This window comes from Vigna umbellata, chromosome 9, assembly GCF_029865625.1.
Source record: "Vigna umbellata cultivar VRB3 chromosome 9, Vumbellata_1.0, whole genome shotgun sequence".
NCBI classification, from domain to species: domain Eukaryota; kingdom Viridiplantae; phylum Streptophyta; class Magnoliopsida; order Fabales; family Fabaceae; genus Vigna; species Vigna umbellata.
Window position 1 is genome coordinate 16597439 of NC_142173.1, and position 26459 is coordinate 16623897.

The 26459-nt window shown below is 35.5% G+C and overlaps 1 protein-coding gene, 1 non-coding gene and 1 pseudogene across 2 annotated transcripts; 2 read left to right on the plus strand and 1 right to left on the minus strand.

Moving 5' to 3' along the window:
- Nucleotides 1-5051: 5051 nt before the first annotated feature.
- Nucleotides 5052-9571, minus strand: LOC148192721 (uncharacterized). The gene is made up of 2 exons (XM_088099275.1): nt 8051-9571; nt 5052-5504 (listed from the first exon to the last, which is right to left on the minus strand). Exons 1-2 carry the CDS (start codon nt 9554-9556, stop codon nt 5052-5054), a joined length of 1959 nt encoding a protein of 652 aa, XP_087955401.1. The 5' UTR covers nt 9557-9571.
- Nucleotides 9572-9823: 252 nt separating this feature from the next.
- On the plus strand, nt 9824-9929 carry LOC148192722 (small nucleolar RNA R71). The gene has a single exon (XR_015782475.1). It is a non-coding gene; the product is annotated as a small nucleolar RNA R71 (small nucleolar RNA).
- An 11987-nt stretch (nt 9930-21916) lies between these two features.
- On the plus strand, nt 21917-22375 carry LOC148192723 (secreted RxLR effector protein 161 pseudogene; annotated as a pseudogene).
- Nucleotides 22376-26459: the final 4084 nt, after the last annotated feature.

Consider the following 26459-nt stretch of genomic DNA (forward strand, 5'->3'; position numbering starts at 1 on the left):
AGGTAGAGTCAAGCATTAAGAGTAGAACAAAAATACCAATGTTGAATAAAAACAGAAATGCTATATATAAATATCACCAGATTACATCCGAGTTCGAATCGATTACATTCAATCCCAAGAGAAGAGATCAGCCACTCATGGTAGCCATTGACATTCTAAGAGATGAAGAAGAAGGTCCTAAAGCTAAAATGGAAGAAAAACTCTTTGGGTACTCTTTCTCCGTAGCTCTCCGTTCTCCCTCTTTCTTTCTGCTTCGTAAGTATATAAACTGCCCGAATTCTCGCTTAAGCTAAATTATTCTCGCTTAAGCGAGAAGAAACTTCTTGGAGAAGATAATCATTCTCGCTTAAGCTAAAATATTCTCGCTTAAGCGAGAATGACTTTTAAGGTAATGGCTTCCTGGACAATTCTAGCTTAAGCGAAACCATTCTAGCTTGGGCGAAATATTGCAGAATTTGCTCTTCTCTCTTAGTTTACCTGAAATGTATACAAACTAGGGATCAAATGATTTCCTTTTACTCAATAACTCAGAAACATGTGATTACATTTCATCTTTCTTAGATTGGGGAAAATTGATACAAATGTACTCAATTCAAAACATAAGTGCTCAAATTCCATATGAAAATTAACTACTTTTTTGCACTTATCAACTCCCCCCAACCTAGCATCTTGCTTGTCCTCAAGCAAAGTAATAAAATCCCAACAGCTTTTCAAAACTCAAACTTTGAAATTGGTTATTTGAGAAATCGATTTCATTATCCTTACAAAACAACTTCTGCATTCCAAACTACAGATTCAAAATGGTGAATCCAATTAGCAAATAAAAGCAGGATAAAAGTGCAATAAATTTTTCAAGACAATCAATTGTAAGAGCCATTGTTTCTAACCAAGGAAATTCTCTCTTAAATCTTACAAGGATGTGTTTCTCTCATTTTCCACTGAAATTGAACAAGTTAAAATTGCCAGTCATTTTCAATCAAACCACACACACAATCAGCATGAATCTCAAGGTCTTTCAAGGGTTGTAATGAGGCTGGGTTTCCAAGAATTATGGTTTTTCAAGATAACAAAAGCACAACTTTAGAAAAGAGAGCATAACTACACTTTAAACTCACTTCCAATTCTACTCTCAATTCATCCCATCTCATAATTCAAAACCCAATGTTTCTTTTTCATTCATTATTCACTCCTTTTTTTTTTGTTTTTTCTTTTTTTTGTTTTTGTTTTTGTTGTTTTTTTTTTTTTTTGAATATATATATATATATATATATATATATATATATATATTATATTTCTATAAAGGAGTGAATTATAGTACAAATTTCTCAGCCCCTTTCTTTTCTAAGTACAATTCCACCAACCAATTCCCATTTTAAAGTTGAATAAAATGCACCTATGCTCTCTATCCCTAAAGTGTGCAAAGGGAGGGAATATTAATTAAAGTTAAGGTTAAGGTGTATAATTCAAAACAATTAGGCTCAAATGGGCTGTCACAAAAGGATAATTATTCCTAGGTTGGATGTTTGGCACTAATTGAGTTATTTACATTCAACAAAACTGCCTTGATCATTTCCATGCTTCAGGTGTGATGTTATCCAAATGAAAACTCAAGCAATATCAACTTGACAACAAACAGTGGAAACTCTCAAACTGTTTAAGGATTCACACAGTCACTAGGTTTTGTGTTTGGTTTCTTTCCTTGGTATATCACTTGTTGTTACAATTGATTATCTTAACCACTTATCCAGCACTGATATCCTAATCCCATTTAACTATGGATTCAACCAAAAATTTTTTTTTTTTTTTTTCAGGACACTTTTTGAAACTTGATTTCTCTTTAACCAATTTCCTCAAGAAAGATTTTCTTATAATTCCCAAAAAATTCATTTTAGCTGTGTATGTGTTCTGTGCAATATTAAGCAAAAGAAAGTAAGCAAAAGGTAAGTGAAACTGTACATTCTAACCAAGACAACTAAAGCATAATATTACTAAAATAAAAGTTCTGCAGTGAAACAAAACAACCGTATTTCATTGAGTTCTGGAGGTTGGAATAGTTCTGTGTGCCAATCTCCCCTCATAACTCTATCAAAATCAGTTTGAAACTCCTCCTCTTGAAGGTCCACTCTGACTTCCTCTTCCCCCACAGCAAGGTCATCTCTACCTGCAACTCCTGATGGCCCCTCACCTGGTGTGAATCCAGCTGCAAAAGTGCTGCTAGGCCCAGTTGGTCTGCCTCCCCCTGAAAAAATTGGACTGTCCCCAGGCCACTGCAAGTATGCTAAGAATTCTGGTGGAGTCATGCCTGGATACGGTCCTCGAACATTGTTATAGAGGTACTCATGAAGGTGGAGTTGTCCTCTATGAATGGAAATATTCTGCTGGCAAGTGTGCTCCATTTGCAACCTCAAATACCTCATTTGCTCAAGTAAGTCATCATGTATGTTGAGTTGAGGTTGTTGTTCAGGACATGGTGTTTGTTCTGCAGCTGCAGGTTGTTCCAACTGTTGCACAATTTCTGCGGGGTTGGTACAAAATTTCTCAATAAATCTCTTGGTAATGGTAGGTCTTATCTTAACACTTAAGTCTACCTCCACCCCTTGTGCTTGGCAAAGAGCTGTGATTAAAGCTGGAAATCCTAAAGCACCTTTGCTCTTCTCATTGTTTTTGTTGACTTCATACCGCACAAATTTATGGATTTCCTCAGAGATAATGGTGGCCACATCCACAGTGAAATCCTCTCTCATTATATAAAAAAGAAGATGGCATCTTGGCACATTCAAGTCAGACACATGGCCAATGGGTACAATATTTGAGAGTAAGAAAGTCATCCAAACTTGAGCCAAAGTCTTCATATCTGTTCGAAGTATTCTGCGAGGATCGCCAGAGGATCCAAGCCGATAGGACCTGTTAGAAATGCAAATCAAGTTGGCAACTTCTTCTTCATCAAAAGCTTCTTGACTTCTTCTCCTTCTTGTATAATCACACAATTGACCTTCTGCTAGTGGCAACGGATGGCCCAGGAATTCACTAATTGAGGCTCGGTCATAAGTAACCCATCGACCTCTAACCTTGGACCGCTTGTCTCCCAGACCATCTAAAGGATAAGCATTCGCATAAAATTCTCTGACAATTTCAGGATCAAACTTAGGCAAAGGATCAGCTAATCTCATCCAATTTCTTCTCAAAAGGCCATTTAAGAAGGGATCATATTCCTCTGGAAGCAAAGCCACTTTTCTCTCTGTGATGAAGTACCAATGTTTTATCTCTTCATACCTCTCCTGTCTTTTAGGATCTCTGAACAAATTTCTGATTGGTCTTTCAGGAGAGGGACTGGTTCTTCTCCTCTTTCCTTTGTGGGATCTAGTAGGGGGAGGTCTAGCAGTTGTCTTTGTTCTAGCCATTGTCCTGCAAAGATCAAAATAACCCACTACATGTATCCCAAGTTAGTTGCTGATATTGAAGTAGCCATTTCTAAATATCCAAGTCATGACATGTACAACATCAATTTGTGTGCATTTCGTCAACTAAGTTAAGCATTTCATCAAACAGTTCATGTGCATCTTCAAAATCAATTTTGCATGAATTAATTTGTGCACAAACAACCTACATTGTTCAGTTATACCAAAAACTCACATTTAAACACTCACAATAGTTCATGGACAACAACAACCCGCATGGGTAGTAACCTAGGGTTCCACAAAAACATAAAGAGCAAAAACCCCAAATTTGTTCGGTGAAAATGGGAGATGAGGAAGTAGAGCTTACCTTCAAGGGAGATTAGCAAAGGGAGGAAGAGATTGGTGAGTGAAATGTGTGCTACTGGATCAAGAACTCGGGCCCTAAATCTTTAGGAGAGAAAGCACGGTTGTGAAAAGAAGAAAGTTATGAACAACTCTTCCTTTTTCTGGGTTTTAACAAAAGGTTACGTGTTCTCGCTTAAGCTAAAATTTTTTCGCTTAAGCTAAAACGACAGGTTCAGTTTTTAAAAGATCTCGCCCAGGCGAGCCAAGTTTCGCCAAAGCGAAAAGAAACTCCAGTGGCCCATCCTTATTTGCAGGGCGCTTTCGCTTAGGCGAGTATGGTTTCGCACAAGCGAAATTGTTCCAGAGGGCATTCCAAGTTATAGCCGAATTCTCGCCCAAGCGACTTGATTTAGCTCAAGCGAAAATGTTCCAGTGAGTACTGGAATTTGATTTTCCATTTTCGCCTAGGCGGCTGATTTTTAGCTTAAGCGAGATGGTTCCAGTGAGCACCCCAAGTGTTAGCCGAATTCTCGCCCAGGCGACTTGATTAAGCTCAAGCGAAAATGTTCCAGTGAGTACTGGAATTTGATTTTTCATTTTCGCCTAGGCGGCTGACTTTTAGCTTAAGCGAGATGGTTCCAGTGAGCACCCCAAGTGTTAGCCTCAATCTAGCCCAGACGAAGCAGATTTCGCTCACGCGAGAAAGCTCCAGTGCTCAACTTAAGTTGCAGGACATTTTTAGCTTAAGCGAAAAATTTTAGCTTAAGCTAAAATATCAGCAAAACTTGTTCTTCAGTTTTCTGCATATTTAGCCCAGGCGAGAAATGTTTAGCTTAAGCGAAAATAGTGCAGTATTTTTCCTTTTGAAAAATTTTCAACTTGTACTCCCCTCAATCAAGATGAACTCAATCCAATTATTCCAGAGACACAATTCAATCTATTCCTCAACCAATTATCTTCCATCCCTAAAAGTTTTACATCATCAAATGCAAAATCAAACTTTTAAGTGCAACTTTCACAATTTGGCCAAAACAAGGTAATTTTTAACATTCAATGAACTCAACTTTGGCACCAGAACTTATTCTCATGCATGACACAAACATTTTGGTCAAAAAAAAACAACACTAGCATGCATGGGTTGCCCTATTGAGACATTTAAATGTTAAAACTTACCCTTTTCATGCAAACACAATATATACACAACACAACTAACAAACAAGATGAATTTAAAATGCGAAGACATAATTAAACAATGGGTTGCCTCCCAAGAAGCGCTTGTTTAACGTCACGAGCCTGACGCCTGTATCATTATGGTTCGTCCAATTGGATGATTGTGGCAAGTGTGTCAACCTCACCACCAAAGTAGGGCTTCAATCTTTGTCCATTCACAACCCAACTTCTTTTAGATTCTGGATCCTCTAACTCAATAGCTCCATAAGGTTTGACAACCTTGACAAGAAATGGTCCTGACCATTTTGATTTGAGTTTTCCAGGAAATAACCTTAACCTGGAATTGAACAGTAACACTGATTGGCCTGGATAAAATTCTCTCTTTAAAATTTTCTTGTCATGATAAGCCTTCATCCTTTCCTTGTAGAGCTTAGAGGATTCATAAGCATTGTGTCTCATTTCTTCCAATTCCTGCAGTTGTAATCTTCTTTTCTCTCCTGCTGCCTTTGAGTCAAAATTTAGAAATTTCAGTGCCCAAAATGCCTTATGTTCCAACTCAACTGGTAAGTGACATGACTTCCCATATACCAACTGAAATGGGGATAAACCAGTAGGGGACTTATAAGCAGTTCTATACGCCCATAGTGCGTCATCCAACTTCATTGACCAATCCTTCCTGGAAGATGTCACTGTTTTCTCTAGGATACGCTTGATTTCCCTGTTTGACACCTCTGCTTGTCCATTGGTCTGTGGATGATAAGGTGATGCAATTTTATGTCGAACTCCATAATGCTCCAAACATTTCTGAAGTTGATCATTGCAAAAGTGTGAACCTCCATCACTTATCAACACTCTTGGGGTGCCAAACCTACAAAATATATTTCTTTTGAGAAATTTGATCACTGTTTTGGCATCAGCCTTAGAAGTTGCCACTGCTTCTTCAACCCATTTTGTCACATAATCAACTGCAACCAAAATATATTCATTGGAGAAAGAAGATGGAAGTGGTCCTACAAAATCAATTCCCCAACAATCAAAAGCTTCTACTTCCAAAATAATATTCAGAGGCATTTCATGTCTTTTTGAGATTCCACCTGTTCTTTGACAACTATTGCACTGCTGAACATATTTGTATGCATCCTTGAACAAGGTTGGCCAATAAAAACCAGATTGGAGGATTTTTGCAGCTGTCCTCTCGCCATTAAAATGTCCACCATATGGGGAACTGTGACAATGCCACAAAATGTTTTTAGCTTCTTCATTGGATACACACCTTCTTAACAGTTGATCAGCTCCAATTTTGAATAAATGAGGATCATCCCACACATATTGTTGTGCATCTCTTAAGAATTTCTTCTTCTGGTGCCAATTAAAATCTTCAGGTATGACTCCTGCAGCTTTGAAATTGGCCATGTCAGCAAACCATGGCCTTTCTGCACCATCATCAGTTTTTCATCAGGAAATTCCTCCTGCACTTCTGATTGAGTATTGGTCACCTCATGATTTACCAATCTGGAAAGATGATCAGCTACAAAATTTTCTTTTCCCTTTTTGTCCTTAATTACCAAATCAAATTCTTGCAACAATAAAATCCATCTAATCAGTCTTGGCTTTGAATCAGATTTGGTTAACAAGTACTTAATTGCAGCATGATCAGTATATATTGTAATAAATGAACCAATCAAATATGCTCTAAATTTTTCCAATGCATATACAATAGCTAACAATTCCTTTTCAGTTGTGGCATAATTGATTTGAGCTTCATTAAGGACTTTGCTAGCATAGTGTATAGCATGAAAAACTTTTGATTTTCTCTGTCCCAAAACAGCTCCTATGGCATAGTCACTAGCATCACACATTAATTCAAAGCCTAAATTCCAATCAGGAGCAATTATCACAGGAGCTGAAACTAACTTTTGTTTTAACAATTCAAACGCATGCAAGCATTCAGCATCAAATTTAAAAGGTGTATCCTTATTGAGTAGATTGCTAAGTGGTTTGGCAACTCTGGAGAAATCCTTGATGAATCTCCTGTAAAAGCCAGCATGGCCTAGAAAACTCCTAATACCCTTCACATTGGTTGGTGGGGGAAGTTTTTCTATGATCTCCACTTTGGCCCTATCCACTTCAATTCCCTTGGCAGAGATTTTGTGACCCAACACCACACCTTCAGTGACCATGAAATGACACTTTTCCCAATTCAATACCAAATTGGTATCAACACATCGTTTCAATACAGTATTCAAATTCTCCAAACATTGATCAAATGAAGCACCGAATACGGAAAAGTCATCCATAAAAACTTCTATATTTTTCTCTATCAAGTCAGAGAAAATTGCAAGCATGCACCGTTGAAAGGTTGCTGGTGCGTTACATAATCCGAATGGCATTTTCCTGTAAGCAAACACACCAAAAGGACAAGTAAAAGCAGTTTTTTCCTGATCTTCTGGATCTACAGCTATCTGATTGTAACCGGAATATCCATCAAGAAAACAATAAAAAGCTTGTCCTGCCAACCTTTCTAACATTTGATCCATGAAAGGTAAAGGAAAATGATCCTTCCTAGTGGCTTGATTTAATTTCCTATAGTCTATGCACATTCTCCAGCCTGTGACTGTTCTAGTGGGGATTAATTCATTTTTATCATTGCAAACCACAGTCATACCTCCCTTTTTTGGAACTACCTGGACCGGACTGACCCAGGCACTGTCAGAAATGGGATAGATCATACCTGCGTCAAGTAGCTTCATCACTTCTTTCTTGACCACCTCTTTCATGGTTGGATTCAATCGCCTTTGGGGTTGGGCTACAGGCTTAAAATCTTGCTCCATGTGAATTTTGTGCATACAATAGGATGGACTAATCCCTTTCAAATCAGATAAGGTCCAACCTATGGCATCTTCATTGGCTTTGAGAACTGAGATCAACTTCTCTTCTTCAGAAATCGTTAAGGCATTGCTAATCACCACTGGTTTGTTACCTCCGTCTGCAAGAAAAACATATTTTAAATGGGGAGGTAACACTTTCAATTCCAGCTTCTGACTTTCAGTTTTCTTTTCTTGCTGCAATTTTTCATATTGTATTTCATTCAATGCAAGCGCTTCTGTTGAAGTCAAGTGTATCAAATATTCATTAACTTTCTTCTCATCTTCTTCTTCCAACTCATCACAAGCACCGATTAAAGCTTTCTCCAATGGACTTGCTTTTACCAATTGCTTCCTGGCTGCTAGACAAATTTCATCTACCACATCCATTTTGAAACATTGTTGTTTATCATTAGGATGCTGAATTGCTTCAAAAACATTAAAGTTGACTTCATCATCCTGCACTCTGACCTTTAGTTTGCCATCATCAACATCAATAATGACCTTAGCAGTCTTCATAAAAGGTCTTCCCAGAATCAGAGGAACTTCAACATCCTCCTCAATATCCATTACCACAAAGTCAACTGGGAACATGAATTTATCAACTTTAACTAAGACATCCTCTGCCACTCCATAAGGATATTTTAGGGATCTGTCAGCTAATTGTAATGTCATCCGTGTAGGCCTTACTTCCAAATCTCCTATCCTTCTTAGCATGGACAAAGGCATCAAATTTATACTAGCACCCAAATCAAGTAAGGCTTTACCTACTGGCAATGTCCCAATTGTGACTGGAATGGTGAAACTTCCAGGGTCCTTGGATTTTTGGGGTAATGATTTTTGGATTATAGCACTGCAGCCTGCTTCAAGCTCCACTGTCTCTTCAGAAAATCTTCTTTTCTTTGTCAGGAGCTCCTTCATGAATTTTGCATAAGTTGGCATCTGCTCCATAGCTTCCACAAATGGAATATTAATCTGCAGTCGCTTGAAAATATCCATGAACCTAGCAAACTGCCTTTCCTTATCTCTTTTGGACGAATTTGGAGGGTAAGGTAGGTTCTTCAACTGCGGCACCTGTTTCTCACCTTTCTCCCTCTTTTTCTCCTCATTTCTTTTTATTTCTTCTTTTTCTTTTCTTTTATTTCCATACTCACTTTTATTTTTCTCTTCCTCTTCCTCACACTCATTTTTTTCTTTTTCATTTTCTTTTTCCTCCAAAACTTCCTCCTCCACAACAAGATTGTCTCCGATCCCTCTTCCCACAATTTTTCCACTCCTAGTAGTAATTGATTTACAATGCTCCTTGGGATTAGTTTGGGTGTTGGCTGAAAAATGACCTGCTTGTTGATCTGATAGTTGTTTAGCCAACTGTCCCACCTGTGTTTCAAGATTCCTGATTGAAGCTTCTGTATTTTTCTGATTATTCATAGAAGCTTGCATGAATTTTTCTAAAGTATCCTCTAATTTGGTTGTTCTTTCATACACAGAAGGATTTTGTTGTTGATGCTGATAAGGAGGTTGTCTATTTGAAGGACCAGCATCTTGTTTCCATCCAAAATTCTGACTTTGATTGTTTCTCCACCCCTGTGAAAAATTATTGTTGTTAGAGAAATTCCCTGATCTTCCTTGATTACTCACATATTGAACTTCTCCTTCTTGTGGGCTACTTTGATATGAACAATGACCATTGGGATGGTCACCTCCACAAAAGTTACATCTCATGGGTTGTTGACTAGGAGGAGATTGTACTGCTTTTAACTGCTCAGGTAAGTTAGCCATCTGTTTGGTTAATGCTTCCATCTGCTGAGTTAGAATTTTATTTGAGCTAAAATTGCATCTGTAGTGCTGAGATCAAGAATTCCTTTCCGCTGAACTGTTTGTCTGTTATGTTGGGCTTGATGGTCTGTAGATGCTAGTGCCTCAATGATTCTTGTTGCTTGTTCTGCATCTACAGACATCATTGTTCCTCCAGCCGCTGCATCTAATATCATTTTGGTGTCTGGCCTCAGACCATTGCAGAAAATATTCAGTTGAGCAATATCTTCAAAACCATGATTGGGGCATCTCCTCAACAAAGAATTAAATCGTTCCCAAGCTTCACAGAATGGTTCATCTTGTCCTTGCCTAAAAGTAGAAATCTCAGCTTTTGCCTTAATGTAACGAGAAGGTGGAAAGAATCTGTTCAAGAATTTATCTTCTACATCACTCCACTTGTTCAGACTCTGGTTGGGATGTGATTTAAGCCATTCCTTTGCTCTACCTGTCAAAGAAAAAGGAAACAAACGCATATATACATGGTCAAGATCTCCTTCTTCAAACCCATAGTTCCTACCAGTTCATAGAATGTAGAGAGATGAATGTATGGATCTTCATTATCCATTCCAGTGAATTGATGAGAACTGATTAGGCTAAGGAAAGCTGGCTTCATCTCCAAAGTTTTGGTGGTGGGCGGTATTACTATGCTAGAAAAATATCTTGGCCCTTGTTGCATAGCATAGTCTCCAAGTGTTCTTCTAGGTGGATTTGGTCCTTCTTCCGCCATGTTTTCTGTTTCCTGATGTGTGATGGAAGTATTGGAAGATTTTTCCTTTGTTTTTCCTTGCTTCTTCTTGTTTTTGCCTCTACTTCTTCGAGCGGTTTTTTCTATCTCTGGGTCAAATGCTAATTGATCTTTAGAAACCTGACCTCTTAAGAACATAAATTAAAACAGCTCAAGCAAGGATTAGTACAAATGAAAAAAAAATAAAATAAACTATCTAATTAAGAAGAAAAAGAAAATATATTCACAAAGCTGGATGAGATAACTTTTTAAAATTCAAAAGAAACCGTTCCCCGGCAACGGCGCCAAAAATACTTGTTAAACTTTTGGCAAGCGTACCAATAGTCAACTGTAGTATAATGATTTTTTAAGTAAGAGTGTCGAACCCACGAGGAACAGTTTCATTAAATAGATAAATTGTTATCTCAAACAGTATATATACAAGGATGTTCAATTTGATTCATGATGGATGTTGATAAATAAAACTGCGTTGCGTGAAAGTAAAATAATAACAACAAATAACTTAACAAAGGTTAATATGAGAAGTTGGGATTGAATTCATCTATCTCACTCGTCTGCAATCTGGATGAATACAAACATATAGCAACTGAAATTACCAATATTGATGCAACACACAAAAGTCATTTATATCGATTCCTCGCATATAAAATTCATAAGATCAGTTCCTTGAATATTGATTCCTCACATATCCAACAAACTGTCCAGCATTATATTCAAGTGTTATAAGCAATTGATAAACTGAAATCTATCCCTAGCATCACAGAATATCAAGTATTCTTGCTCAAATCAGGGTTTTAGAAATACTTCCCAGTCAAGTCTAAAATCCACATTCATGAAACTATTGATCAGGTAGAGTCAAGCATTAAGAGTAGAACAAAAATACCAATGTTGAATAAAAACAGAAATGCTATATATAAATATCACCAGATTACATCCGAGTTCGAATCGATTACATTCAATCCCAAGAGAAGAGATCAGCTACTCATGGTAGCCATTGACATTCTAAGAGATGAAGAAGAAGGTCCTAAAGCTAAAATGGAAGAAAAACTCTTTGGGTACTCTTTCTCCGTAGCTCCCGTTCTCCCCTTTCTTTCTGCTTCGTAAGTATATAAACTGCCCGAATTCTCGCTTAAGCTAAATTATTCTCGCTTAAGCGAGAAGAAACTTCTTGGAGAAGATAATCATTCTCGCTTAAGCTAAAATATTCTCGCTTAAGCGAGAATGACTTTTAAGGTAATGGCTTCCTGGACAATTCTAGCTTAAGCGAAATCATTCTAGCTTGGGCGAAATATTGCAGAATTTGCTCTTCTCTCTTAGTTTACCTGAAATGTATACAAACTAGGGATCAAATGATTTCCTTTTACTCAATAACTCAGAAACATGTGATTACATTTCATCTTTCTTAGATTGGGGAAAATTGATACAAATGTACTCAATTCAAAACATAAGTGCTCAAATTCCATATGAAAATTAACTACTTTTTTGCACTTATCACCAGGCATCCTCACTACATCCATTTCTCCAAAGCTGATTCCCGTGTGCAAGGTGGCAACTCTCTTCTGCCCAGGCCGAGACACACACTCCTCCCGTCCTTACATTCCCTACACCAAAAATAAAAATCTCCCCCGAGGTGGCGACTGGCTCCTCACACGTCCAGCCCCCCTTTCTTTTTTTTGAAATGTGCTTCTTTTTCAGTGGAAGAAGATGCCCTCATTCAAGGTGACGGCTGGACCACACTAGGCCGAGACACCCTCTCCCTCAACGTGCTAGACCTCTTTCTTTCGTGTGCACCTCCCATTCTCTCCAAGCACACACCTCTTGGACATGTTGTCCGCACGTGAGTTGCTGCTGCTGAGTGCCACTCTTCTTTCTAGACCAGCTGCCGTGATACATGAATCAGCCCACATGCTTTGCTGGATCAACCTCCCTAAAATCCAGCTGGACGTGGCAGCCAAAGAATTTGCTAAAAGCCCTCCTCCACTACGTGTGCACCTACCAGGCCTGCTACTTTCTTCTCTGCTGGAACTTTAATTTCCGTGTGCACCCCTCCAAGCTTGTTGGACTCCTTCCGTGTGCTTTTCTCCAAATTAATGCCTGCTTTCTCCCAAGCCAGTTGGACGCTTCATGTGCGCAAGGGCCCCACTGCTGTGCTGGACGCTGCTTCTTTGATGGACACCACCCGCTGCTGCTCACCGTGTGCAAGCTGGACTTTCTTTTTGAAGCAAGCTGACTCCTCTCCTTAATGTGCAGCAGCTTCTTTTTCAATTAAAGCACCCCTTTCTCAAAGGCCCAAAGAGTAAAATCACCATAGTGTCCTCTTTCTTGTGCACACTTCTTTTATGAAGAGTCTTGAATTAAGTGACAACCTTCCAAATGTCCCACATTGTATTTCCAAAATTTTCCTGTAATTAATAAATCAAATAATTAGCTTCAGAAAACCCAAATTAGCACAATTACGAATTTCCAACCAAATTAAGCAGAATTAGGAAAACGGGGAAATAACAAACAATTAAACACAATTCCCTGGTTTATTTAAGTGCAATAAACCAAATATAATTCAAGAAATAACGACTCATCACTCACATTGAATTTGCTTATAATAGAGTAGTCCACAAAACTACTAATCTTTCTCCTTTTGAGGTTGTTTATGGCTTTAACCCTATCACACCTCTTGATTTACTACCTCTTCCAGAATCATCTTCTTTTTTTCATAAAGAAGGTAATTCTAAAGCAGAGTTCATCAAGAAGTTACATGAGAAGGTCAAAAATCCAAATTGAAAAACAAACTCAAAAATATGCAGAATACAACAACAAAGGGAGAAAGAAAATAGTTTTTGAAGAAGGAAACCTAGTTTGGCTTCATTTGAGAAAGGAAAGATTTCCCTCTCAAAGGAAATCCAAACTTAGTCCAAGAGGAGATGGTCCATTCAAAGTGGTCAAAAGAATAAATGATAATGCATACATCTTAGATCTCCCTGAAAGTTATGGTGTCAGTCATACTTTTAACATCTGCGATTTAATTCCTTTCACAGGGAATGATCAACAGGGTGAATCAGATCTGAGGACACATCCATTTCAAGAGGGAGCGTCTGACGGAAGACCATCTAAGACGCACATTGGACCTCTTACTAGAGCCATGGCAAAGAGGATTCAAGAGGAAGAAGGATCACCTACCATTTTGCTTTTATGGAAGGTAATTTACATTGATTCTTTTTCCCATAATTAAAAGCACATTTTTCCTTGCTTTGTAGGATTAATAAAAAGCAGCTGCCAATATAAAGACTTGGGGGAAAAGCTTGCTGGCCAAGCTATCAAACAAAGGTGTTTTACATGTGTGCTGCTGGCCAAAACCACCAAATAGAATTTGGCGCTTTCCTTTTTCAAACTTGCTGCCCAAGAATTCACATGAGCTGTGTGAGCTGCTGCCCAAACCAAAATTGGAGCCATTTATTTCAATTTAATTGTCATTTCATTTTGAATTTCATTTCAGATCTGAGGCTCTTATTTCCCTATAAATAAGAGACCTCTTTCACCATGTAAAGGACTTTTGAGCTTAGTAAATTGCTGCTGAATTTAATTTCCAGCCCTATTGCTCTTGAGTCATTTGTTTTCTCTACTTTCTCTTCCCTTTCCTCTAGCTTCCTTCCATTGTAGGAAGGCCTTCTGAGCTGTGAGGTTCCCCCACATACTCATTCCACTCAAACACACCAACCATCAACCAATCTCACTCAATTTCCGCTGCATTCACACTGTTGATTTCAATCTGCTGCACCAATACTGTTCTGGGATTTTTTGAAGCTTTGTCTGCAAGGTCCAGGTCATTCTAAGCATGGCTAAGCTTCCATCAGGACATATCTCCATTAAGAGAATTAAGCGATTAGTAAATGAAGGAGTACTTAGTACTTTGTGTTTTACTGATTTTGAGACTTGCGTGGATTGCATAAAGGGTAAGCAAACTAACAAGTCCAAAAGAGGTGCTAAGAGGAGTTCAAGTTTACTAGAAATTATTCATACAAATATTTGTTGTCCGGATATCGACGCAAGTAGTCTGAAATACTTCATCACCTTTATAGATGACTACTCACGTTATATGTATCTCTACTTACTTCGTTCTAAGGATGAAGCTTTGGATGCCTTTAAAATTTTTAAGGCTGAAGTTGAGCTACAATGCGGAAAGCAAATCAAGATTGTGAGATCAGATAGAGGTGGAGAGTATTATGATAGATACACGGAGAATGGACAAGCACCTGGTCCGTTTGCGAAGTTTCTTCAAGAACATGGAATTGTTGCCAATACACTATGCCTGGTTCTCCATATCAGAATGGTGTGGCAGAAAGAAGGAACGAAACTTTAATGGACATGGTGAGAAGTATGAGGAGTAATTCAAAACTTCCTCAATTCTTGTGGACTGAAGCACTAAAGACGGTTGTGTATATATTAAACCGAGTCCCAACCAAGGCCGTCTTAAAGACACCGTTTGAGTTATTCAAAGGTTGAAAACCAAGTTTGCGACATATACGCATTTAGGGATGTCCGTCTGAAGTGAGAATTTATAATCTATAAGAGAAGAAACTAGACCCAAGGACTATAAGTGGGTATTTCATTGGATATGCTGAAAAGTCTAAGGGATATAGATTCTATTGTCCATCGTATAACACTAGGATTGTGGAGTCAAGAAATGCAAAATTTCTTAAGAATGACTTAGTGGGAGTAATCAGTTTCCCATAATCTTAGTGGGAGTGATCAGTTTCCAAACATTGGGAATGAAAGGGATCACTATGAAGCTCAACCCTCTAGCTTAAGTGATAGATTGGTTGTCATTCACAACCCTCAAACACAAATGGGTGTTAAACAAACAATAATTGAAGCTTCACAACCTGCTGAAAATGACCTTCCAGATCAAGTTGCTAATGAGGAACAACAATATGATAATGAACAACCTACTGAACAGTTGCTTGAGCAACAATTTCCTCAAGAAAATGATGATGCAACATTAAGAAGATCTACTAGAGTTAAAAGGCCAGCAATTAGGGCCAAAAATAGGATATTCCCATTCTCGAATTCATTTCGCACCAAAGTAGTAATCTTCGTCTCCTCTCGAAGCTGGCCACGAAAACCCCCTTCCCCCTTGGCTCGAAACCCTTCGCCCACAAAACCCTTGTCCTTTGCATCAATCCTAAGCACGAAACCTTGGAGGAGTGATTTGCAGTCATCCCTGTCCCAGCTGCCAGTGTGATTTTGGGCTGTATATCGCAAAGTGGTGGGTTGGGAGGCTCTATTGGAGTTCAATCATGAAGAGAGGGTTAGAAATAGACTAATGCAAGTGATTGTAGAAACTAAAGAGTAAAGAAAGGTGCGAGTGCAAGCTAGGAAGCATTTCGGGTTGAGTGCGAGACGGGTGAGGTTACGGAGTTTGGAGGAAACATTTTGCAGAGAGGGCGAACACATTTTCCAGGTATGGAGAGCTATTAATTCCTTGTTTGGATTAAACGTAATGGATGAAATCTGGTTTGAGTTGGACGAAACTAAAAATCAAATTTGTATCTTTTGAGTTTAGAATATTGTATGATGGCTGGTGATTATTGAATTTAGTTATACTCTTAGTTATTGTGCTGATAAGATTAAATGTAACCAAGTAGTGCAAATGTTGTAGTTGCAAGGGATATTTAGGAAATAAAGATGCAGAGAAGTTTTTGTAATATGGTCATGAGCATGTGGTTTTGAGGACTAAGTTAATATGTAGGAATGTTAAATACTGATGCATGAATGTATCATATATTGGGTAATGGGGTTAAAGCTATTTGTTAATTTGTTTGGACTATTTAATAAGAGAATGAAAGTTTATTTTGAGATACTTAACTGCTATTAAGATCAATTCAAAAACAAATCTATAAAAATCATTCAGAAACAGAGGTAAAATCCATTTAAACAAATTTTGAATGACTAAAGAAAGCTATAAATCAACTTAAAAATTAAAATCTTCAAGAAACTCAAAATTTCAATACTCAAAACCTACCAAAGCACTCTAAAACTAGGCTAAACAAGGTAAAAGTAAGAACTAAACTAAAATAGAAACAAACTTGTAAAGAAACTTCTTAATAAAGTCTTAAATGTCTAAAGAAAACTAAGAGCACTTCAAAAGTCACTAATTCTAAGAGATTCTAAAACTCACAAAAGAAAGCCTAAAAGTACACTCAAACTAGTATAGAAATGAGGACTACACTAATTGCAGTGCAGTAAAATGCACTGCAGCTTTGTAAACAAGTTTTAAATGTTAAAAGCAAGTTAAGAAACAACCTAAAACCTACCTCTCTACAAAAACTCAAAAATTGACTATTGAGAACCTAAAACTATGCTAGAAATCTCAAATCATGAAAAATTCTCTAAACTAACAGATGAAGCTGTAATGTAACTATCTAAACATGTTTTAAATGGTACAAGACTATTGAAAACTATGGTAACTAATGAAAATAGGAAAGAAATCAAAATCTGCTTATGAAAACCGGAAAGATGCACTAGAAAGGTCAAAAGTTGCAAATTGCACTAAAGTAACCTAAGAATGTGCAATGTTCTTATCCTAACAAGAGTAAAGTAGTCAAATGAAGCTAAGAAAGATGTCAAATTGTATCAAGTAGCTAAATATCAAAATTTGGCTACTTAAAACCTAAAAAGTGTACTAAATAGGTGAAAAAATGGGAATTCACCTAAAGTAACCTAAGAATGTACAATCTTCATATCCTAACAACTTTAAAGTACTTAAATGAAACTAAGAAACATGTCAATTTCAAAGTAGTACACAAATCTCAAAATTAAAGTACTTAAAACCTAAAAAGTGTTGTAAATAGGTGACAATTTCGAAATTGACCTAAACTAACCTAACAATGTGTAATGTTCTTAGTCTAACAAGTTTAAAGAACTTAAATGAAGCTAAGAAAGATGTCAAATTGTATGAAGTAGCTAAATATCAAAATTTGGGTACTTAAAACCTAAAAAAGTGTACTAAATAGGTGAGAAATTAGGAATTCACCTATAGTAACCTAAGAATGTGTATTCTACACATCCTAACAAGTCTAAAGTTGTGAAATGAAGCTAGGAAACTACTCAAAAGCAATAAACTACCTAAAACTCAAAGTTTGAGTAGTTAGAACCCAAAAAAGTGTACTAAAAGGGTGAGAAAATGACAATTCACCTAAAGTAGACTAAGAATAACTAATGTTAATATTCTAACAAGTCTAAAGTAATGAAATGACACTAGGAAACTACTCAAAAGCAAACAAGTACCTAAAACTGAAATTTTGAGTAGTTAGAACCTAAAAAAGTCTACTAAAAAGGTGAGAAATTTGCAATTCACCTAAAGTAGACTAATTTTAACTAATGTTAATATCCTAATAAGTATAAATTAGTCAAGTGAAGATAGGAAACTACTCAAAAGCAAACAAGTACCTAAAACTCAAAGTTTGAGTAGTTTCAACCTAAAAAGTTCACTTAAAAGGTGACAAATTGCCAATTCACCAAAAGTAGAGTAATTTTAAGTAATGTTAACATCCTAACAAGTCTAAAGTAGTGAAATGATGGTAGGAAAGTGGTCATAAGCAAAAAATTCCCTAAAACTCAAAATGACACTACTTAAAACCTTAAAAAATGTAGTAAAAAGTACCTAATTGAGTCATTACATGTCAAATTTCGTTCTGCTGTGATTCAGTGATATTTGGAAGTTTAAACAAGTCCAAATTGATGTATTAAATCTGTTAGAACCATTGATATGAAGTTAGAATGACCTATATGCAATTTAGTATGTCAAACCATCATATTTGAGCCATTTTTGGAACTTGCAAAGTGAATCTGAGTTGCAGTTCTGTTTTATGCCTAATTAGAGTTCAAATAAGTGTATTTTGATGACTTAAAACTGTTAAAATGATTAGCAAAGTGTTAGAATGGCTTAGGCACAAAATCACTTTCAAAACCACCAATTTTGAGTCAATTTTGGGAAGTAGAAAGGTGATTTTGAGTAGCAGTTTGGTTTTGAGTTAAATTTGAGTTCTAACAAGTTTCAATTCACCAAACAAAGTTGTTGAAGTGGTGAAAAGCAAAGAATAACCTAAAACTCAAAGTTTGAGTATTTAGATTATAAAAAGTGTACTTATAAGGTGAGAAATTGTCAATTCACCTAATATAGACTCATTTTAAGTAATGTCAACATCCTAACAAGTATAAAGTAGTGAAATGAACCTGGGAAACTAGTCAAAAGCAAAGGATTAGGTAAAACTCAAAGTTTGAGTTGTTAGAACCTAAAAAAGTGGTTCCAAGTTGGTGAAATGCTGTTGAAAATCAAGCCAAATTGCTACTTTTAGAGCTACTTCTTTGTCCAATTCAGCAACCCTTCCATTACCTAGTATGCTACCCCCTTGGAGCAAGAATTCTGGACCTTGGACGCCTCACCAAAACGTCACAACACCCTACGACACACTAAACCAGTCACAGCAAAAATCTGCACTGCACCAGATTTTAATTTCAAGTAACAGACTTTGTAGCACAATTTGAAGGCCAAACAAGTGGATTTCAAATGATTTTAAGCCTTGAATCAATAGAGGGACACAAAAGGAACCTAGGAGAGGCACTAGATCAGATTAAGCACGCAAGAAAAGTAAAAAACGAAGAGCCAAAAGTAGTGCAGTAAGGTGTTTGATAAAAATGCAACTGTTTGATGAAAGTCTCCAAAGAAGTGCAGATTTTGTGATTTTCGGTTTTCGGGGTTCAAAACTGGATTGCTTGGTTTTCAAATATTTTTATGATTGGATTATACTTTTTTGATCATATAATTCCATTTTCAAACATGTAACCAGCTCTTGCCAACCCAGAATTGAAATTTAAAGATTGTACAAAACTAAACACACTAAAAATGAAAACTGCACCAGAAAAATGGCTTTAAAAGTGTGCTTTCAAACCCAAAAATGAGTGGCAGTGTTTCTAAAGCTCAAGTGATGATTCAAGCAACTTTATATCATCAATTTAAAGGTGTTTAAACATTGAAACAACAAGGAATCACACTACACTCAAAATCACTAATTCACTTCCAAATTTAAGCAAAATTGATGGTTTAGGAAGTGATTTTGCATGTAGGCTCAAATCTGACGAAATGAACAGTGCACACAGGTTTGAAATGGTAAAATAAACTTGTTCAAACATTCACAATGGACAGAAACAACCAGATGCTTCAAATCACACTTGCTATAGCCAATTATGCAGCATTTTAACCCAAAATTACACTACAAGGGTCAGCAGTTTTGGATGCCACTACTTGCTCGACTAGTTGCTCAGGTAGAAAACTGTTTCAAGGTTTTATTTCTATCAAAGATATCAAAGTGTTGTTTTTTTTTTTCTCTTTTTCTTTTTATATCTTTCACATCATATTCAAATGATTCTTTTCATGGTGATTAGTTTATGAGTATTTATACACTACTATAGAAATCCAATAGCTAACCTTCACCATTACAAATTCAGAGGTACAACTAATAATATTTATATTGTAAGTTTATATAAGAAAGAAGATTTATATTAAAGTGTTTGTTTATCTCTTTATCCATTGTTCTCAATTTTCTGTAGGAATGAACTCACTAGTGGTAGTGAAATTGATTTATACACAACTCACTTAACAATAACCTAATATTGGAAGCCCATGTAGATTAGTTAGACGTCCTTCTCAATACTAACTATATGGTTAGGAAAGATCAGAGAATCTGTTCTGGAGGTTGATACGGTGTTGGAAGAATTTTTTTTCCTAGAGAGTTGGAGAAAAGGCAATAATAACCTAAGGATAGGGAAAACTAGCTTGTAGAGAGAATGCGAACCTGGGAGAAAACAAAATCTTTTGGAGATAGTGGCTCTATATACCATGTTAAAGAGAGAAACATTAAGCTGAAATTGTGTTTCCAAGATAGCACAAGTACTTTATTTATATTAAGAAAAATGAGTCAATATTATAAGTAGAGGGGATCTGATATGCTCTGATAACAAAAATATGATAAAGGAATAAATAGGAATTTTCATAATAATATATATATATATTATATATATTATATATATATATAATTTAGATATTTTTTATTACATATGATTAGCTATTTATTTCTATAATTTTAGCAATATCTTGAGATACATACATACATATATATATATATATATGTATGTATGTATGTATGTATGTATGTATGTATGTATGTATATATATATATACATACATACATATATACATACATACATATATACATACATACATATATACATACATATAATATATATATATATATATATATTGTAAAATCCCTATTGAACAAAGTCTCGAACAGTGAATGATTTGGGTGTTAGTAATTATTCCTTTTGTTCTTGCAACCCCACTGTAATTTGCAATCTGTTTTTTGGAGTGGGTCATTCAACACATGTTTTTCACAACACACATAGTTTTTGTCATATTTTTACTTGTTATTCCAATCCTTGGCATTTCATATAAGGTAGACAAATAAGTTAGATGTCTAGAATCTTCTTGGAATGTTCTTTGGGGGTAGTTTACTACTCATTAAGATTTCTATTTGTATGTCAATACCTGGTAGAGGCAGTGTTACGTTTTAGTTTACTACTCCAAGGAAAAACACAAGAACCGTATAAATCTTATTTCACATCTACTAGGTACTCCTCTAATAGGTGCTTCTAGTGGCCTCCTCTGTGTCTCCAGATTATGTTAGGATTCACGGAGAAAAGAGATTAGTTAAGATAGTTAGAATATTTATGACTTAGTTACTTGAGCCAAGAAAACAAAAAGCAACAATCATCCAAATACATTCAGTACGTTTTTGGTTTGACAATTGGAATTTTGATCCACAGTCTGATGTAAACAATGGGTCATGCATGGCTTGAATTGATCCAACGAGAAACCAAAACACGCACTCAATCCAAAGTCCAAAATTGCCACATATTGCATTGTAGAGTTCAGTGAAAGTTGAGGTTTCTAGTTGTTAGCTTGTGCGTATTGCCCCTGGAGGATTGTTTTAGTGATTAATGATTAATTTGTTGTAACCTTCAGATGCATTATTTTTGTTTGTTTGCATGTTTTTATAAACTTGGTTTAACATTTTCCATTAATATTACCAATAAAATGGGTGATTGTGCGTGAGACTCCCACCAGGTGGGGTATGAGGAAGCAGATATGTAGTGTGATGCTTGCAAGTAGTTGCTGTTTCTGGGTTGAGACTTGGTGAAAAGAACCAACTTTACTGTTATGTCAAGGCTTGCTCATCACCCACCATTACTTTTTTTTTTGTCTTCAATAATTGGTTACTGGACAGCAGAATATTCGCCCTTCCGAAATTACCGAAGGCTTTTGGCCTTCGGTAATTACCGAAGGCTTTTGCCCTTCGGTAATTACCGAGGGCTTTTGGCCCTCGGTAATTACCGAAGGGCAAAAGCCCTCGGTAAATGTTAGCGACAAGGGATTTACCGAGGGCTCTTTGGTCGTCGATAAGCCTTTGGTAATTACCTTTTACCGACGGTTTTGGGCTTTTTCCGAGGGCTTCTGGCCTTCGGTAATGCCCTTCTTTTTTGTAGTGTATGTTGTTGGAGTTTTGGAAAGATATCAGAGTAATCCAGGTGTTGTCCACTGGAAAGCTACAAAGAAGGTAATGAGATATCTTCAAGGGACAAAAGATTACATGCTTATATATAGACGAACTGAATGTTTGGAAGTGATTGGCTACTCCGATTCAGACTATGCTGGCTGCGTTGATTCACGAAAATCAACATCTGGTTATATTTTTATGTTAGCTGGTGGAGTTGTATCTTGGAGAATTTCCAAGCAGACATTAACTGCTACTTCTACTATGGAAGCTGAGTTCGTTTCTTGTTTTGAGGCTACCTCGCATGGTGTATGGTTAAAGAGTTTCATTTCTGGGCTTAGAGTTGTGGACTCTATTTCTAGGCCATTAAAGTTGTACTGTGACAACTCTGTTGCGGTGTTTATGGCTAAGAACAATAAAAGTGGATGTTGAAGTAAGCACATTGACATCAAATACTTAGCCATCAGAGAACGTGTTAAGGAAAAGAAAGTGGTCATTGAACACATAAGCACTGAGTTGATGATTGTTGATCCTTTAACTAAAAGCATGCCACCAAAGAATTTTAAGGATCATGTAGTGCAAATGGGACTTGGTTCCACGATGTAATTTCATTATTAGTACATTTATTATTTTCAATAAAACTCTTATTTAGTTTGATGTTTTTCTCATATGTTTTTGTGCACATTTATTTTGAGAAGATATCATTTAGTTTTGATCTAGCATAAACATATGGTTTATGCATTAAGTTGAGAGCTAATGTTGAGAGAAATATATATTATGGTACATGGAAGATAACACTCACTATCAGAGGACCTATCGTTATGACTCGTTTATATTCTGTTAGCATTATTTTAAATATAAAATAAATATTATAGCATTTTCAGTTCCTATTTTTAAGGAACATAAAGTGGTTCATTAAGCCATTATTTTTATCCTTTTAACTGCATAGAGGTTATGGAGCAGTTATTAATTTTGTTTAAACGTAAAGCCCATTTATTTTGAACCTGTAATGGCCAAACTTTATATAAGGGAATGAGTTAGTCTCAGTTTTGATCACTAAGCCTACTCCTCTATTTAGAAAACACACCATCGAGTTTGAGTGAGTTAAGGTTTAGAAAACAAAGTTGTCTGTGTTTGGATTACAAAATTGCAATGGCAGGAGGTACGCACATTATTCTTTCATTTTGCTTCCGTTGTTTTTTGATCTGAATGTGTTACTCTAATGTTAATATAACATGTTTAGGTCAATTTTATACTTTGCTATGTCAACATCATATCTGAATAATTTAGTATAAATACTACCATAAGTGCACACCTTTAGTGAAGTCTATGTCAACATCATATCTGGATAATTTAGTATAGAGATAATTTGTCATATGATTATATGTTTTATAGAAATTTGTGAATTGTTTATTTAAGTTTGATATATTAAGTTATGATATGCTAATTTCTTTGGACACTAGCTCACCCTGTTATTTTCTTTGGTTGTTCTTGGTTTTCCGTTTGTTTCTTCTATAATGATCACCTTCTTGTTTGTCTAGTGGTTAAGTTTAGTTCTTATTGATATAATTATTATTAGGGTTGTTTTATTTTAGATAACTATGATTATAGTATATTTATAAGTGGTGACAAATCTAATTTGTTTTACGTCAAAGTCAGTAGTTAATGTAGTTAATGCATGATAAATGCAATCACCTACCTCTTTAAACCTATATTTATAGATTTCAGAATGAGTTTAGGATACTAACCACTTAATTATGGTCCATTTGGTACTAATCATATTTTTGTTGTAAGTTAATCATCATTAGGCCAAATCATGGTTTATGGGTGATCGTTCAGTCTGTGCATTATGACAGTTCGGTCTCTTGGATGGTTGTTGTAGTCATTTTTTAGTGTATGGACTGTCCAATCCAAGATTGATTAAACAACCATATGATACAATTTATTTGTTAATGCTAGTTATTTGTATTAAGATATATTGTATTCTTTAGTTGTTCCAAATTATATATTTATTCTGATTAATTATAATAAAATTATTTTATATATATATATATATATATATATATATATATATATATATTATTGGCATTGTCGGATAAGACTTACTTAACATTAGGTTTAGATTTATGTAGATATTACTGATATAATAAATTTAACATATTTTTAGCAATTGTACAACCACCGATGTAATGTGAAGCGAAAAAAAAAAAAAACAATTTTCCTTTCCTTTATTTTCCTTGTTTCCGGACACTTCATGTTCTTCATCTTCTTTATATTGGCCATGGTAGATCTGAGAGGAGGAAGCCATGTGCATATGAGAGGAGAAGGGTATGGCACCGACGATGTTGCCAGTCCAGCACACTACGACGATCTGTGATGGTGATGCCCATATCTGGTTTGAAGAAGAGAGGAAATAAAACTTGTATGGAGGAAGAAGAATATGAGACATGGGCATTGCAGTGAAAAGGAAAAATGTTTTTGGCTTGGAAAATGAGAGAGAAAGAAGTTGAAGAGGATGAAAAGAATGTTTCGTTTAGAAAAGGATTTTTAAGTCTTTTTTACATCGGTTCTTAGATGTAAATAGACTAAACATGAGTAGATTTTTTATCCATTTTTCTCCCACCCAATATAATAGTTGACTTCGGCATAGATTTTACACCGATTGCGTAACTAATTGATGTAATATAATCTTTTATTACAAAATTCTCATCTTGCTTTTTATTTACATGGATTCCTTAACAACCAACCTAATATCTCATTATTTTTCATTTTGCACTAGTGTTTGATTATGTTTCTCTACTTGGTCATCTATGGTTTTTGTTTTTTTGTTTTGTTTTAGAAACGGTGTTGCTCTTATGATTGTACTTTCTTCCTTATTGTTAATGCAAGTATACTTGTTAGCATCTCTTCAAGTCAAGGCTTTAAATCAAAACATTTCATGTATATTTGTTCTACCTTATTTCAAGAGATATGACCTTGATTATATGTTGATGCCTACATACTTCCTTTGATATTTTGATTGTCTTGGGATTTTAATTTACTATTTTAAACCCATTTGATTGATTTGTTCTTTCAATCACTTATCATTTTTTATCACTTTTTTAATGACTTTATTACTCTTATGTTGAGGTCTGAATTTCATTATGACTACTCACTGTAACATATTATCTCCATATTGATTAAATATATCAATGAAAAACTAACCCTAGCCCTAAATTTTGGGTTATAATATAATCTATTTTTAATCTCACATAAAAATTTATCCTAATAAAATTTTATTAAATCTTAGATGTTAGTTGATCACTTAAAAAATGTAAGAAATTTAAAAATAACAAATTTAGGGAATGTTATGTTTTTTTTATTGTGTTAAATAAATTTGGAATCTCTCTTATATAAAGTTAGTTGTTTTCTAATGCCTCAAGTTTTTGCTTTGTATAGTTTATGTATTGAAGACTTCTGTTGATAAATGAAATATTTTATATTTTAAGAATAAATATGTTTTTAGTCTTTGAAGTATTACTTAAAATTAAAAATGATTTATAGTTGAAACTTATACAGTGGTTGATCCTGTATTTTTAAAAACGTTGATTTTGGTTTGTATTTTTCAAAATCATTAAAATTTATCCTACATGAAAAACGACATTTTAATTCATTAGATGAACTACTAATACGTTATTTAACTTTTTTAATTAAAATGAAAATTTTGTAGAAAATAGAAACAACAGTAGTGGCTGGATAGAAAAAATAAGGGCTGTAGAGAGTGGTGAGCCCAACCCAACTCATTCTTGTTTTTTAATGATCAAAGTTTCCAAATTTTGTGTGAGCGAGAACCCCACTGTTGGCATCAATAATAACATCTGAGCCAACTATATAGGGGATCGACACCACTCTTTACCCAAAACCTTAAGGCAAAAGGTTAATGGCTCTTTCATTTTTATATACTGCTCTATTTTCTCATTTCTATGCAATGTGGGACTTAGACTCACACTTGGATTCCCAACAACATATATATTCTAGGCTAGCAGTGTGTGTTACCCCTACCCCTCTTTCTCTCTTTCTCCATTTTTATTCTTGTTTTATAATTTTGATTCACCAATATTGGTAATTGTTGATTGTTGGTTATGTATTAGAGTTACGTAGAAGATGAGAGAGATGAAATAATTGGAGGTGATGGAGCAATAGGTAGGGAAGAAGTTGCCCCATCTTAGAAAAATGGAGTTGTTAGTTTGATAGTCTTTGTTTTTGGTGATTATGTGGAGGTGAATGGTGTTGGGTGGTTGAAGATAATGTTTAGCAAAAATAAAGGTGGTAAAAATGACGAAGGAGAGTGGGATATTACGTGTTGAAGTGATGAAAAATAGAAGCCATAGATTTCACTATCGAATCTTTATGATGAAAATGATTTTCATTTTTATTTAATTAATCTTTTAAATTTTTAAAATAAACTCATCATGTATTAATCTTGAAAATTTATTTTAATTAAAAAATTAAATAACATGTGTCACCACTAAGGATG